Here is a 14,459-nt window from a genome sequence, read left to right as displayed (position 1 = left end):
TTAATACTGTACATTTTTTTAAATTTAGGTGTCCGTGTGCCAGGAGATGTTGACGGAATTTCGAAACGCTGTCTCTTGCAAGAAAAGTTCCCGTCTGCGCCGCCGTCGTCCGCTCTCCAGCTCTTTGGCCCTTCGTCATCCCACTCGCATCACGTTAGGGGCACCCCGGCCTCTGCGCCTTGTCAGAGAGATGCGCCTCAGCAACGGAAAGCTCTACAGCGGCACCGGACCCCTAACAGGAAGTTCAGGGGCCGGACTCTCAGACATGGGCCCCGGCCCTCAACGGCTCCTGGAGGACCCATTGGGTGCCAACAGCACCCCTACAGTGGCGCTAGGTCCGCCCGCAGTGACAGTGCCTCTGCCACGAGGCTGTACTCACGTGCGCATCTGCCAGGAATGCAGGCGCATCCAGAGCCTCCGCACAACCTCCTGCACACGCATCCCGCCCTCCTCAGCCCCCTTGCCACGCCTGGCCCCGCCCCCTCCACACTCATCATCCAATACAGACAGCGAAGGAGGAGGCGGGCCCAGCCCGTGCCGGATAGGCCACTCGCCACCGGCGAAAGGCTGCACTTTACCGCCACCTCAGTCTAGCATCAACACAGACCTACCAGGAGAACAAAAATGAGAGAGCTAGAGGGAGAGAGAGAATGGCCAAAAGTGGGATCATTTGATGCCCTTGTTTATAATCATAAAATAGGCTTGGAATATTCTCATTTTCTTTTCAACTCCAGCCATTGGCGTCATATCAATAAAGATGTTTTTGTACTTCTGAAGTATGTATTATAACACTCTGGACTGTCTGGAATAAATTTGTAAAATGCAATGGTAAAGATCCGTGTGAGATATAGGCATCTGGATTTGGTGATGGTTGCTGACTTCCTCGGCAGACAGAACAGAGATTTTCTCTCCCTTTGGCCGAACTCTGTTGTGATCAGAGCCCAACGATGGCACAGACTCTCCATCCCTCTCAGACTCTGAACTCTCTCTCTCTCTCTCTCTCTCTCTCTCTCTCTCTGGTAGGAGGGAGGTCACACATTGGAAGTAGCACAGAGACTCTCTTTTGGATGTCATTGTCTTAATGATGCCATTAAGATCCGAGCCAGACAGCAGCAGAACGAGAGCACACTCTTTTAATGGTGGACAATGTAAAAGTTGTTAATTAAAAGATATTCTAAACAGATATTCTTACTTTTCTGTACTATACTTATTTTTAAATTTGCCGTCTGTGTAATTTAATTCTGGGGTTGTGATGTCTGGATTGGAAATTATAAATAGAGATACTTTATTGATACCGAGGAGATCAACTCTGAATATGACCGAATATGTATGTTAACAGAATTAAGGAGCTGTGTGTTCATTAAAATGTGGACTTTGATCTAGATCAAACTGGTACTTTAAATACTATAACAAGAGTGTTCTGTACATCACACACCATAAACCAAATGTTCACATGTAAACGATTGCATTTACCAGAGAGCAGAAAACAATTCAATGGACACGATGACACACACAAACAAAAAGCTAAATTAAAATGAATTTCGTTTATATTTATAATTTTTTCTTGGCTTTGTTCCTTGATGTCTACATGAGGAGCTTGTCTGTAATATAATCCTTTTCTTTTTAAAGGTGTCCATACTCATTTGAATTATCTTTTTTTTTTTATAGAACAGATGTATAGTATTGAAGCAATTATAACAGGGTTATTACAATATACCTCTTTCAGTTTTTAAATGATGCATCTTTTTTGCTGTAAGTCCCACTGTTGTTCAGCCTACACTGGTGTTCTTCGGTTTTCTGCAGACAGTTGTTTTATCATTTGAATCAAAGTCAACATTTTTATTTGAAGAAGCTCATTACCAAATGAACAAAGACAAACAATTACATGCAGGGGTAAATGTTTACAGGATCAAGAGTAATGCATGTACAGTATGTATTTTAAGTAGTACATTTCTTCTTTTTTAATTTGAGAAGTTGGTGTCAGACTCGAGGTTGTTGCATTAACTACATACATGTAGTATTGTTACAGCATAGTCATCAGTTTCTGGACTATTTTGGCAGAATAATCGTATATAATTACAATATAATATCAGTGCAATTGTTTTGTATCAGGACCCACACAGTAATGTTTTTTGTATGTTTTTAAAAAAGACTTCATTTAACTAAAGGCCTAGTACTGGCTTAAGCTATTCCCCTGTCTGGGAAACCACCCCTTTATCATTTTTTGTTCACAGATCCACGCTCTGCTGTGTGTACATCAAATGCCAGCTGACTGGGGCTTTCTTCAATACTCCTGACCAGGCACTGAAGGTAACCATGGTGTATTCACTGTCTTCCATCAGTTCCATCACTTCTTCCTACATGTAAAAAGGAGTATGTTCACATTTAGCCATTTAGTACACTTTTATCCAAAGTGACTTACCAAAAAAAAGGATAAAAATAACCCATCACCCAAAAATAAAAGCATCTCTCATCTTTTATTCACATTCATGTTGTTTAAAAGCTGCATATGACTTTTCTGTTGAACACAAAGCAAGATATTTTGATAAATGTGTCAGTGTCTCGGAACACATGGGATATTGCGGGAAATGTCTCAGAAATGTTGTTTGGTTACCAGCATACTTCAAAGTATCTTCTGTATTCTCCAGAAGAATAGTTAATGGTGCGATTCACATATGTTCACACCTGATCCGCAATGAATAACCATATAACAATCAAGAGCTATTTACAGCAGCACTGGCCCTAATCATATACTTTTTTTGATATAAAATAATGATATTTCTTAACTTCCCTTTCTCACAGTGAAAGGTATCAATCTAAGGTAAAAGATGGTCTCACCTGTTGTAGATCACCAGGGTTCTGGGCCATACCTTGAAAAATTGGCAAAGACTATCAACTGACATAATAATACAGACCGTAAGTGGCCTTATAGGATGAACATTATAGGTTTCTGAACAACATAGCGGCGCTTCACACAAACGCTATTTCTAAACACATCATTAAAGTCAGAAAAGAGGTTTTAAAGAGAATGTGTTAAGTGTTTACTCACAATAAGCAGAAATACTGGCACCCCGTTTAAAGAAACATAAAATGAGAAATGTTTAAAGAGGTCAAGGATCTCAACATCATTTAAAATACGGTGTATTTTATATTTAATATGTGTATTAAAATAGGTATTCAACAATATTATTCAAAATAATTAGCCTAATTTCGTTGTGTTTTATATTGAAGTAAAATGTCTAATGCTGGCACAACACATCACTTATTTGATAAAACAAATAAAAAGTAACACATTTGAGTTCTACAATTTAATAATTTGTAACATGCTTTAAGATCACATACCGTCTTGTATTCAGGAGTAAAAAGCTCACAGAAACTAGAATTACAGTGACCATCACTACAGTCACAATCCCTGCAGTCACAGCAGTGGACAGACCAGCAGGCTTTCCTGTCGAGAGACCAAAAGAGGAGCATTCAATAACCTGTAGTTCAGTGAAACCCACTGATGAAAGAGCATGACTGAAATAGCCACCGTCTATCTTGCTTTATTATTAATTTATTAATAACATTTTTTTAGATTTTGGGGTATTTTTGCATGACCTGCATTTACCTTCTTTCACTTTAAGAGTGGTTACTCCTGTTTTTGTCCCACTAGGGTAGGTTGTGTAGACACAGCTGTAGACTCCCTGATCAGTAATTTTCACATCTTTGATGATGATGGAGCCATCAGGGGTCAGTTTGGGTCTTTCTATAAAACTGACTCTTTCTTTCAGGGATGTTTTATACACAGACGTGCCATATTCCTGATGATTGATTATGATTACTATAGGATCATGTTTATGGGAATGATTTTGCCAGGTCCACTGAACTTGAATTAAATTGTCCTCTGTTTTTCCGAGGATGTAGTGGCATGGCAGTGTGACATTGTGATTCTGGTACCCAATGACTTCACCATCAGTGTCAACTCTCTGACCCCGAAGAACTGTGTTAAAAGAGAGAAATGTATGTATTTTCTTAAGGAAAAGGCAGTGTCTTTTCATGCAGTATTACAACGCTTTAAAAATGTCATGTTAAAAATGTTCATTTAAGCATCATTTTCTTGAAGTCTTAATATCACACAATTAATAATAACAAATTATTCATGTTTACAATGGACTTCGTCATTTGATTAAGTTATTTACAAAATGGTAAGCAAAATCTGTTGAAACTATATATATAGAGGAGAAACTTGTCGAAGGATAAAGAGGGTTAAAAAGAAACTACTTCATAATTTAAATTAATTACGGATAGTGATGTTGATGTTGTGCTCCAAAAACAAGGCAAACTTTTCACATAGAATATTCCTCATATACTAGTAACTGTTCATACTGCCACCCGAAAACAAAAAAATATGCTTTTACTGTACAATTATATAAACGTCAATGATAATAAAATATATCAATTAAAATGATAATAACAGATTAGTAAAAAATCACTCACCTGCAAAGAATGTGGTACATGACAGTAGTAAAAAAATTAACTTACTATTGGCATCCATCATAAGCTTTCATTTACTTAAAGAAGCTAACAGTAATTTAACACTTATTAAATGTTGACAGGATTTCCTGGTAGCTGCATTTGTGCTGAAGTAATGGTTCTGTGGTTTTTGCTTGACAAACTCTGTGTTGTTCTGTATTTTATTAAAGGGATAGTTCGTCCAAAAAGTAAAATTCTGTCATCATTTACTCACCCTCTTGTCATTTCAAACTTGTATGACTTCTTCAGAAGAACATAAATGAAGAGATTTTGAAGGATGTTGGTAACCAAACACCTCTGGAACCTATTGACTTCCATTGTATGGACACAAAACCATTCAGTGCAAGTCAATGGGTACCAACGATTTCTTACTAACATCCTTCAAAATATCTTACTTTTATGTTGTTCATTTTGGTGAATCAATATTGCATTATAATGTAACATTACGTTCAATCTAACTGACTAATAAATGTATTTGTAACCTATACTGTTCAACTGTGGATACATAGTGTTACTTATGTTATGCTATTTACAGAAATTGCAGCAATGAATACAAATCCTTGAGGTTTTAAGTTTATTTGTCATATCGAAATATCATAATACAGACATAATACAACATTACAAAATTAGGAATAAAGAGTATAAGTTTTGAGAAGTTGTTGTCAGACATGAGCTCTTGCATAGATTACATACAGACAGATATGTTGCTTTAGTCATCGTGTTTTAAAGACCATGTCTACCACTTAAAGAGCAAACGGGATCATTTGAGAGTGTCCGCAGTCAGCATCTGGATTTTTATGCCAACATTTTAAAAACACATTGTTTTGTGATGAAATCTTGTGTTTTACGCAAAAACATGTGGTTGGATATAAGAACTTAATCTTTTTTCACCTCTGCATACACAGATCCATGCTCTTCTGTTTGCGCACCACAAGCAAGCTGATTGGCTGATCCTTGCTGTGATGTCATTCTTGAACGCCCGCTAAAGGAAACAGCAGCGTATTCAATGTCTCCTGTCAGCAAGGTGTTTCTGTTGACTTTGTCCGGCCTCAGTATCGTGACATCAGCATATGTGACTTCTCCCTACAGGTAAACAGGAGTAAACAATAGATAAGCAGGCAAAACATTAGTTAATCAAAAGCTATGTAGCAGCACTGTCCTACTTAACACACACAACATTATTTTATGATTATTGCATCCCTCAATAAAGAATTTACATTTATTAACTTCCTTCCCGACAGGGAGATGTGTTTGTCTCAGCAGTAGATACAACAGTTTTACCTTGTTAAGTTCATCAGGTTTCTGGGTAACATCTAGTAAAAAGACAAAGAATTGGTCAACTATTAATAAAAAAGGTCAAGATTAGAATTATTTTGACTACATTATATTATAGCATGTTATAAGATTTACTGGACCAATACTGTAAAGAGCTACATAGTTCATAGTTAAATAAAACGCTTAAATTTTAGCACAGCATGTAAGCTTTTTATAGAAATGTTTTTTATAAACATATACTAACAAGTGACATTTACTATATGTGATAAATAGGATTTTAAAGAGCTCATGCAAAGTGTTTTCTCACAATTTGCAGAAGTACTGGCAGCACGTCTGTAGGAACATGAAAAGAGAAGTAAAGGGGTTATTGTTGATATGTTGTAATAAAAACTTGACGCTGTCTACTGATATTAACGACAGTGCAGCTGACCAGGGTCAGACATTTCCCAGAATAGACCTTTTTCACAAGACTGTGATGACGTGTCCAGCGGTCATCAACATCGTAAATAATAAAAAAAAGAAAAGTATTTTTATATTTTCAATTTTTTGTTGAAAGTAGTGAAAAGGTCATTAAAATATTAAGGGCAGTCTCTGAAAATCAATTGTGGAGGTGAATATTGAACTAATTTTGAATCTAGAACTACACCATTTGTACAATTTAATAATTACCAAATGCATTTTCTATTTATATACCGTTTCTTAAGTAGAAGTAAATAGCTCGCAGAAGCCAGAAGAATAATGATGATCACTACAGTCACAATTCCAGCAATCGCAGCAGTGGACAGAGCAGCAGGCTTTCCTGTGGAGAGATCACAAGAGATGGTTTTAATAATCTGCAGTTCAGTTCTACCTGCTGAAGAATCAGTATAAACTCACTTTACAAACACTGGTGATACAGAACACATCCATCAGTCTTATTAGAATTCATTCATAGGTATTACTGAAAAGCCTCTTGTGAATGAAATCATATGAAAGAATCTCACTAAGGTTGATGTACTCGATGTACTTATTCACCAGTGTATGAAAGAGGCACTTGAGTAATTTACGCTATGCCCATAAATAATTCCACAAGTTGTGTGGATTGTTGTGTAGATATGTCCTATAATTTTCAAAGTGACATTTTTCCACTTACGAACAATAAAACGGGCGAAAGAAAATATTATGTCTTATGTAACCACCTACTACAAACCACCAAGATCATCCTAACTGCACATGTAGCAATCCCCACATCACCCTAGCATTGTATTTTAAAGGAAAATCCCTCAGTTCTAAAAATGTTGTGAAAAATTCAATAAGCTGCACTTGCCTTCTTTCACTTTAAGAGTGGTTACTCCTGTTTTTGTCCCACTAGGGTAGGTTGTGTAGTCACAGCTGTAGACTCCCTGATCAGTCATTTTCACATCTTTGATGATGATGGAGGCATCAGGGGTCAGTTTGGGTCTTTCTATAAAACTGACTCTTTCTTTCAGGGATGTATTATGCACGGTCGTGCCATATTCCTGATGATTGATTATGATTACTATAGGATCATGTTTATGGGAATGATTTTGCCAGGTCCACTGAACTTGACTTAAATTGTCCTCTGTTTTTCCGTGGATGTAGTGGCATGTCAGTGTGACATCGTGATTCTGGTACCCAATGACTTCACCATCAGTGTCAACTCTCTGACCCTGAAGAACTGTGTTAAAAGACAGTTTAAAAGACATGTTTATTACCTAACTGACAAGACAGATTACACGTAGTATCACAATGCACATTTTAAGCAATATTTCCAAGTCAATATTATGAGTCAAGTCTGTTAACACAGGAAGTTTCTCAAGAGAACATGACAGGAAATGCTTAACCAAAGAGTAAATTAACAGAAATATACTATGTATAATTAACTGTAAATATACATTCGAGTAGAATATAAAGTATTCACACCAAAACCCTATTATCCATGTTTACAGTAGACAATTCAAGGGCCCAGTTGGTTTCTAAAATGCAGTGTGTGATATCAAAATTGCAAATAAATTCCTTAAAAAGACGTTTCAGAAACTATCACTTCTATGGGATAGTTGATGTTGATCTTGTGTTCAAAGCAAACATTTCACTTCCTGTATGCTCATAGCACTGAGAATACAACAAAGTTAAATTATTATTATTTAAATATTTGTTTTCCTTCAGTTTCTGAAAAATAAAATAAAAAGATAAACAGTAAATAATCACTTACCCTTCAACAGTGTGGTGCAAAACAGCAGTAAAGGAATAAACGTACCATGCAACTCCATTTTAAGCTCTAATTTCAGTTGCGCAAGCTATCGTGTTAGAGTTCATTTTCTAAAACCAGACGTTCAAAGTTAAAAGGAAAAAGGAAGTTAAAAGCATAGTTGGACAGTATCTACCTCCCTATTGCGCTGGCAATGTTTAAAGACTTTAAAAAGTTGAAAACGCAGAAATGTTGACAGTCGTTGAGTCATATCTCCCAGTCGCAGAATTTGTGCTGGTTAAGTAATGATGTTCTGTTTTTAGCTTGAAATGTTAAAGTGATAGTTCACAAATCTAAATTCTGTCATCATTTATTTACCATAATAATTTATTTATTTATTTATTCTATATTGAGAGATGTAATAATCATAAAGTTTCTTATCAATTAATTGTTTATTTACATTTATTTTCAAAACCTGCAAACCACTGTCTTGAACAAAAAAGATATTTGGAGTGGTTTTGTGTCCATATAATGAATGTCAAAGGGGGCCTTCCATAAATAAAATTAAGCATATGCTCAACAACAGTGCTGTGTAGTTATCAACATTTATGTTTTTGTGACTTTTTCAATATCAGCATTGACAGCTGTGGACCGACAGTGCTGGTGCTGTATTTACAGAAACCACAGTGACGACTATAAACCTTTTAAAAGTTTCTGCTTGTGCTATACAATCCTGTAAAATTAGATCCTGGGGAGATAATGAGAGAGATGGGATAAGAGTCTAAACAGCGGGTAAGAGCATGTCATTCTCTCCACAGTTGCAATGGAGTCAATTGTCCAATCATACTGTTTTGATTTCCACACTGGTTAGATAATCATGTAAAGAGCAAGGGCTTACGTTTATTTCTTGGCTAATTAAAGCATTACCAGATACCAGTGTTGGGGGTAACGTGTTACAAGTAATGTGCGTTACGTAATAAGATTACTTTTTCGAGTAATGTAACGCAGTTACTTTATAAATTTACATATCAATACTCGAGTTACTTTGTTTTTCAAGTAACTCGAGTTACTTTTCAGTGTAATCATTGATTTATGAACATCTTGCACAGAAACAGTCGCTAGTCAGACATAGGCAGTGTTGTTTGCAGTGCTGCAGTGTTCCGGCTTCATTTTTGTTATGCAAATCTGGCAACCCTTGACACAGTGAATCAGCGATGGGAGGCCAGAGCTCAGATGCGGAGCTATAGTGTGGCCGCATTCGCCACCATGGACAAAATGCCTGCAAATGCCGGTCATGCTCAATGGATAACTTTCAGATCGTGAAATTAGCGCGAGTCACGAGTCGCAACAGCAATCAATTGTTCTGCAAATGCCGGTCATGTTTGGAAGGTAACTTTCAGATTGTGAAATTAGCGCAAGTCATGACATGCAACAGCAATCAATGGTCTCATGCCTCGTGAATGTAAACATAAGCTGTGTTCGACTGTTTGTGGTGCTCCACGCACTGACAGATCTGCAGATTTAAATGGGCATGGTCACTGTTAGAAGAAGGGTTGGGGAGTGGGCGGAGCACGGCAGAAAGAGAGGAAACAACTGTCATCTGTTAGTCTCTTCACCAAATACCAGCATATATACAACATAATATGTTAAATGTAATTTTCCCCTCAAAATTATATAATATTAGAAATATATTATATATTTGATTAATCATAATTTCGTATAACACTATCGAGTTGTTTTGGCTCAATGAAGTGCTCAGCAATGCAGAGAGGCTCTATCATATCCCTTATATATTACTTTTTTAAATCTAAAAAAACCCACCCACATTTGCCGGCCAAAAATCCTCCTTTTCCCACACAGTGTTATACGACTGGAAACGACTCTGCCGTCCCAAAAGCTCATCGGCATCATCTTGTGCAACTAGCCCCGCTGTCAAAACACAATAAATATGGAGAGTGACACCGAAGTTAGCAGTGTCTACAGTAAGCAGAGCTCTGATGAGGTGGAGGACTACTGGTCAGGAAATATTTGAAATGTGTTTTTTAAAGAAAATAAAGGTGTGTTATAGGCTATATAGGATTGTTAAATGCATTACAGTGTTAAACACTAAAGAACAGCAAAGTCTGGAAAAGCATGAGCATCAGTTAGGTGAGAAATAGTAACGCAAAAGTAACGCAAAAAGTACTTTCAGTTACTTTCCACAAAAAGTACTCAAGTACCGAATTTAGTTACTTTTTTATAGAGTAACTCAATATTGTACCTTTAAAAGTAACTTTCCCCAACACTGCCAGGTACTGTAGGCAATATCTAAGTTATACTGAAATATGCGTTCAATTCAATTTTATTTATATAGCGGTTTTCACAATGTGCATTGTTCCAAAGCAGCTTTACAGGAGAAAATAAGAAAAACTGAAAAACACAAAAAAAAGTAAAAAAACAGCACGGTGCATGGTGTTTATAGAACAATCAAGATTATTCTAGTAAATAATAACTAATAAATGCAGTCTCCCGGTGGTTTATTTAGCATATTTTGCATTAAGTGAATGCTTGGCTGAAGAGATGTGTCTTTAATCTAGATTTAAATTGGGAGAGTGTGTCTGACCCTCGAATAGTATCGGGAAGGCTATTCCAGAGTTTAGGTGCTACGTATGAGAAAGCTCTCCCCCTTTGGTGGATTTAGTTATTCTTTGTGTTATCAAAAGTCTGGAGTTTTGAGATCTTAGAGAGCGTGATGGGTTGTAGTGTGGTAGAAGCTCTGTTATGTAGGTAGGGGCTAAACCGTTTAAGGCTTTATAAATAATTAAAAGAACTTTAAAGTCCATACGATACTTAATGGGTAACCATGAAGGCTTGATAACATTGCGGTTATGTGATCGTATTTTCTGGACCTGGTTAGAACTCTGGCAGCTGCATTCTGAACTAACTGTAGTTTGTTTATTGATGATGCAGGACAACCACTAAGCAGTGCATTACAGTAGTCAAGTCTTAAGATCACAAATGCATGAATAAGCTTCTCTGCATCAGCAACACATAAAATATTTCGTAATTTGGCAACGTTTCTAAGGTGGAAGAAGGTTGTTTTTGTGACATTTGAGATGTGATTTTTAAATGACAGGTTGCTGTCTAATATAACGCCTAGGTTTTTAACTGTTGGAGTAACAGTGCAGCCTTCAACTTGCAGGTTATAATCCGAAATATTCTGCTCACGTGTCTTTGGTCCGATAAGTAATATTTCTGTTTTATTAGAATTTAATAGAAGGAAATTACAAGTCATCCAATGTTTTATATCGTCAATGCACTCTGCCAATTTGGATAGCTGGAAGGAATCATCTGGTCTTGATGAGATATACTGTATAGCTGAGTATCATCTGCATAACAGTGGAAGCTAATTCCATGTTTTCTAATAATGTTTCCAAGGGGCAGCATGTATATGGAGAATAGCAAGGGTCCTAAAACCGAGCTCTGAGGAAATCCATAATTTACTTGCGTTAGATTTGATGATTCCCCATTTAAGTGGACAAATTGATGATAAGTAAGTCTGATAAGTGAGTCTGATAAGTAAGATCTGAACCATTGTAGTGCCTGTCCCTGAATACCGGTATAATTGTGTAAGTGATCTAGAAGTATTTTATGGTCTACAGTATCGAACGCAGCACTAAGGTCGAGCAGGACTAGGAGTGAGATGTTACCTTTATCTGATGCTATAAGCAGGTCGTTTGTAATTTTAACGAGCGCAGTTTCAGTACTATGATGCAGTCTAAAGCTTGACTGAAATTTTTCGTGTATGTCATTATTTTGTAAGAAAGAGCACAACTGAGTGGGCACTACTTTTTCTAGTATTTTACACAGGTAAGGGAGATTTGAAATCGGTCTATAGTTTCTTAGTTCATTGGGGTCTAAGTTTGGTTTCTTGATAAGAGGCTTAATGATGGCCAGTTTAAAGGGTGTTGGGACATGGCCTAGATTAATTGACGAGTTGATAATGTTATAAATGGGCTCAATTGTAACGGGTAATAACTCTTTTAATAATTTAGTTGGTATGGGGTCTAATAAGCAAGTTGTAGGTTTAGATGTTGCAATAAGTTTAATTAAATCTTCCTGCTTTATAGGTGAAAAACACTGTAGCTTTTCTTTTGGGGCGATGGTTGGTACTAATTCATAGGACAGACTTGGAGGTTGAGTTTTTACTATTTTGTCTGTATGTTTTCAATTTTCTCTGTAAAAAAATTATGAATTCATTGCTGCCAAGGTGCGGCGGAATAACCAGGTCAGGTGATGTCTGTTTATTTGTTAATTTAGCAACTGTACTAAATAAAAACCTTGGATTGTTTTTGTTAGTTTCTATGAGGTTTCGGAGGTGCTCAGCCTTTGCTGCTTTTAGTGCCTTTTTATAACAGTTTGCACTGTCTTTCCACGCAATTTTAATGACCTCTAATCGGGTTTGTTTCCATTTGCTCTCCAGTTTACATATCTTTAGTAGTCGAGGTAATTGCTCTACCCTGTCAATAACGAGTTGAACGGCTGGTTTCTGCAGTGCGCAGTGTACATGCTATAAGATAGTGATCGGTGACATCGTCGCTTTGAGGTATAATATCTATATTGGTTAGATCGGCTCCGTGAGATATAATCAAGTCTAGTGTATGATTAAATCGATGAGTGGGTCCATTGATGTGTTGTGTTACTCCAAAAGAGTGTATTAGCTCTGTAAACGCCACTGCTAATGCATCGTTAGCACTATCTATTCTACGTGGATATTAAAATCTCTGACAATTAGTACTTTATCAACGTTAACCAATAGGTCCGATAAGAAGTCTGCGAACTCTTTCAGAAAATCAGTGTAGGGACCAGGGGGTCTATACACAGTAGCCAACGTAAAAGAAAGCAATGGTTTTTTACTTTAATTTGGAACAATTATTTTCAACGCAAGCACTTCAAATTATTTAAATGTATGCTCTGTTCTCTGAGTTATAGTAAGAAAGTCTCTAAAGATTGTTGCGACACCACCACCTCGACCATCCAGACGTGGCTCATGCATATAACAGTAGCTTGGTGGGGTACACTCATTTAGACCATAATAATCATTTGGTTTAAGACAGGTTTCGGTAAGGCAAAGTATATCAAAACTGTTGTCTGTGATCATTTCATTTACAATAACTGCTTTTGAATTTAGTGATCTAATATTAAGTAGGCCGAACTTTATGAGTTGGTTTTTATTACATTGTCTTCAGGTTTAATCACGATCCAATTTTTTCTCTGGGTTTTGCCTAAATTATTATTTTGTAGTATTATTCGGGGGACAGATACGGTCTCTATGCATTTGGAAGCATTAACATTTATAACAGATGAGTGGGAGGAACACAGACTATGGTTAAAGTTTTGACTTATCGGTGGGAGACGTAGTCAAAGGGTGCGTAGCGTCTTTGAGATGTTGTCAGACAGAAGAGCCGCTCCGATGCTGCTGGGGTGCAGGCCGTCAGGGCGGAAGAGCCTAGGTCGCTCCCAGAACAGATTAAAATTATTAACAAAGAGCAGCTTCTGTTCCATACACCATGACATCAACCATTTATTTAGCGCAAATAGTCTACTGAACTTTTCATTCCCTCGTCGGTAGGTAGGAATACGTGATACGTATTCCCCTGATGATCCTCGCCGTGGGCGAATATTTGCGTACCGTCTCGATCAGACTCCTACAGTCCCTCTTCAGGATCTCCGACTGCCGCATCCTGACGTCATTCACCCCTGCGTGCAGCACGATAGCTCCGACGTTAGCGTCGTCCTTCAGGATCGCAGGTACCTGCGCAGAGACATCAAGAACACGGGCGCCAGGAAAACAATGAGCTCCAAATGGCGTTCAAATGGAGGTTACAATTTTATATCTACTCACAGCTCAAAATGTAAGCTCTATAGGTTTCGATGTTAATGATTTGAATCTGTATGAACACAAATGTCTGTATCTGGTCTGTCTTCAACTCTTTATAAAATTTGAGATGTTGCGCAGTGAAGCCACAACCTAAAAGTATGATGTTTACACATGCTTTTACTATCCTTCGTTGTGTGTCCACATTTCTGGGCTGGGGTTGTAATGGTGCCAAGATGTCTGCGGAATGTGGATACACAGAAATGAACTTTTAAACAAAGCTCCACCCTATGGTTATTGAAATGAAAAGAAAGGTTTAATTGTCTAGCCCCAGTTTTAACAATTTCCATTATTTTCAATTGATTTAAAATTCAAGATTTTTTTGTTCACACACTATTAAAACATGCTTCATATATTCCTGCATCACGTGTTGTTCTTAATTGATTCAAAATATAAAAAGCCGAAAAAGCAACATTGGATAATTTATTTAATGTAATAAAACCAGTTAATTTTTAATTTAGGTGTTGGCAAAAGTGTTGTGCGTGAAGTAAAAATGACTCTTTCAAACAAGTTAACATCTCGTGCCGACTCCGTATCCAGCGCTGGGTGGCACAATGAGTTCTC

The 14,459-nt window shown here is 37.2% G+C and overlaps 2 protein-coding genes across 6 annotated transcripts in view; one reads left to right on the top strand and one right to left on the bottom strand.

Annotated features, from left to right (window-relative positions):
• Positions 1–1,708, top strand: part of grik5 (glutamate receptor, ionotropic, kainate 5) — a 61,522-nt gene extending 59,814 nt beyond the window's left edge. For both annotated transcript variants that reach the window (XM_057340821.1, XM_057340820.1), the window contains exon 22: positions 29–1,708. In XM_057340821.1, coding sequence (XP_057196804.1) covers positions 29–628 — 600 coding nt within the window. In that variant the 3' untranslated portion in view covers positions 629–1,708. The remainder of the gene's footprint in view (positions 1–28) is intronic.
• A 110-nt stretch (positions 1,709–1,818) lies between these two features.
• Positions 1,819–8,291, bottom strand: LOC130558484 (nectin-2-like). Of its 4 annotated transcripts, none has more exons than XM_057340917.1 (6): positions 8,003–8,291; positions 3,611–3,982; positions 3,343–3,448; positions 3,050–3,063; positions 2,839–2,870; positions 1,819–2,357 (listed from the first exon to the last, which is right to left on the bottom strand). In XM_057340917.1, exons 1-6 carry the CDS (start codon positions 8,058–8,060, stop codon positions 2,229–2,231), a joined length of 711 nt encoding a protein of 236 aa, XP_057196900.1. In that variant the 5' UTR covers positions 8,061–8,291; the 3' UTR covers positions 1,819–2,228. The 4 variants fall into 4 exon arrangements, with proteins under 4 accessions (XP_057196900.1, XP_057196901.1, XP_057196899.1 ...); XM_057340918.1 differs by lacking the exon at positions 8,003–8,291 and adding an exon at positions 4,525–4,790; XM_057340916.1 differs by lacking the exon at positions 8,003–8,291 and adding an exon at positions 4,480–4,788.
• Positions 8,292–14,459: the final 6,168 nt, after the last annotated feature.

This window comes from Triplophysa rosa, linkage group LG8, assembly GCF_024868665.1.
Source record: "Triplophysa rosa linkage group LG8, Trosa_1v2, whole genome shotgun sequence".
NCBI classification, from domain to species: Eukaryota; Metazoa; Chordata; class Actinopteri; order Cypriniformes; family Nemacheilidae; genus Triplophysa; species Triplophysa rosa.
Note: the sequence above shows the minus strand (reverse complement) of the source record. Positions and strands in the feature narration are given on the sequence as shown.

Coding starts and splice junctions, on each gene's coding strand:
- LOC130558484 (XM_057340915.1), bottom strand. CDS start 8,060: ATGGAGTTGCATGGTACGTTTATTCCTTTACTGCTGTTTTGCACCACA. Junction 6,590..7,096: donor CACTCTTAAAGTGAAAGAAG/GCAAGTGCAGCT, acceptor ATCTCTCCACAG/GAAAGCCTGCTGCTCTGTCC. Junction 6,124..6,483: donor TTACTTCTACTTAAGAAACG/GTATATAAATAG, acceptor ATGTTCCTACAG/ACGTGCTGCCAGTACTTCTG.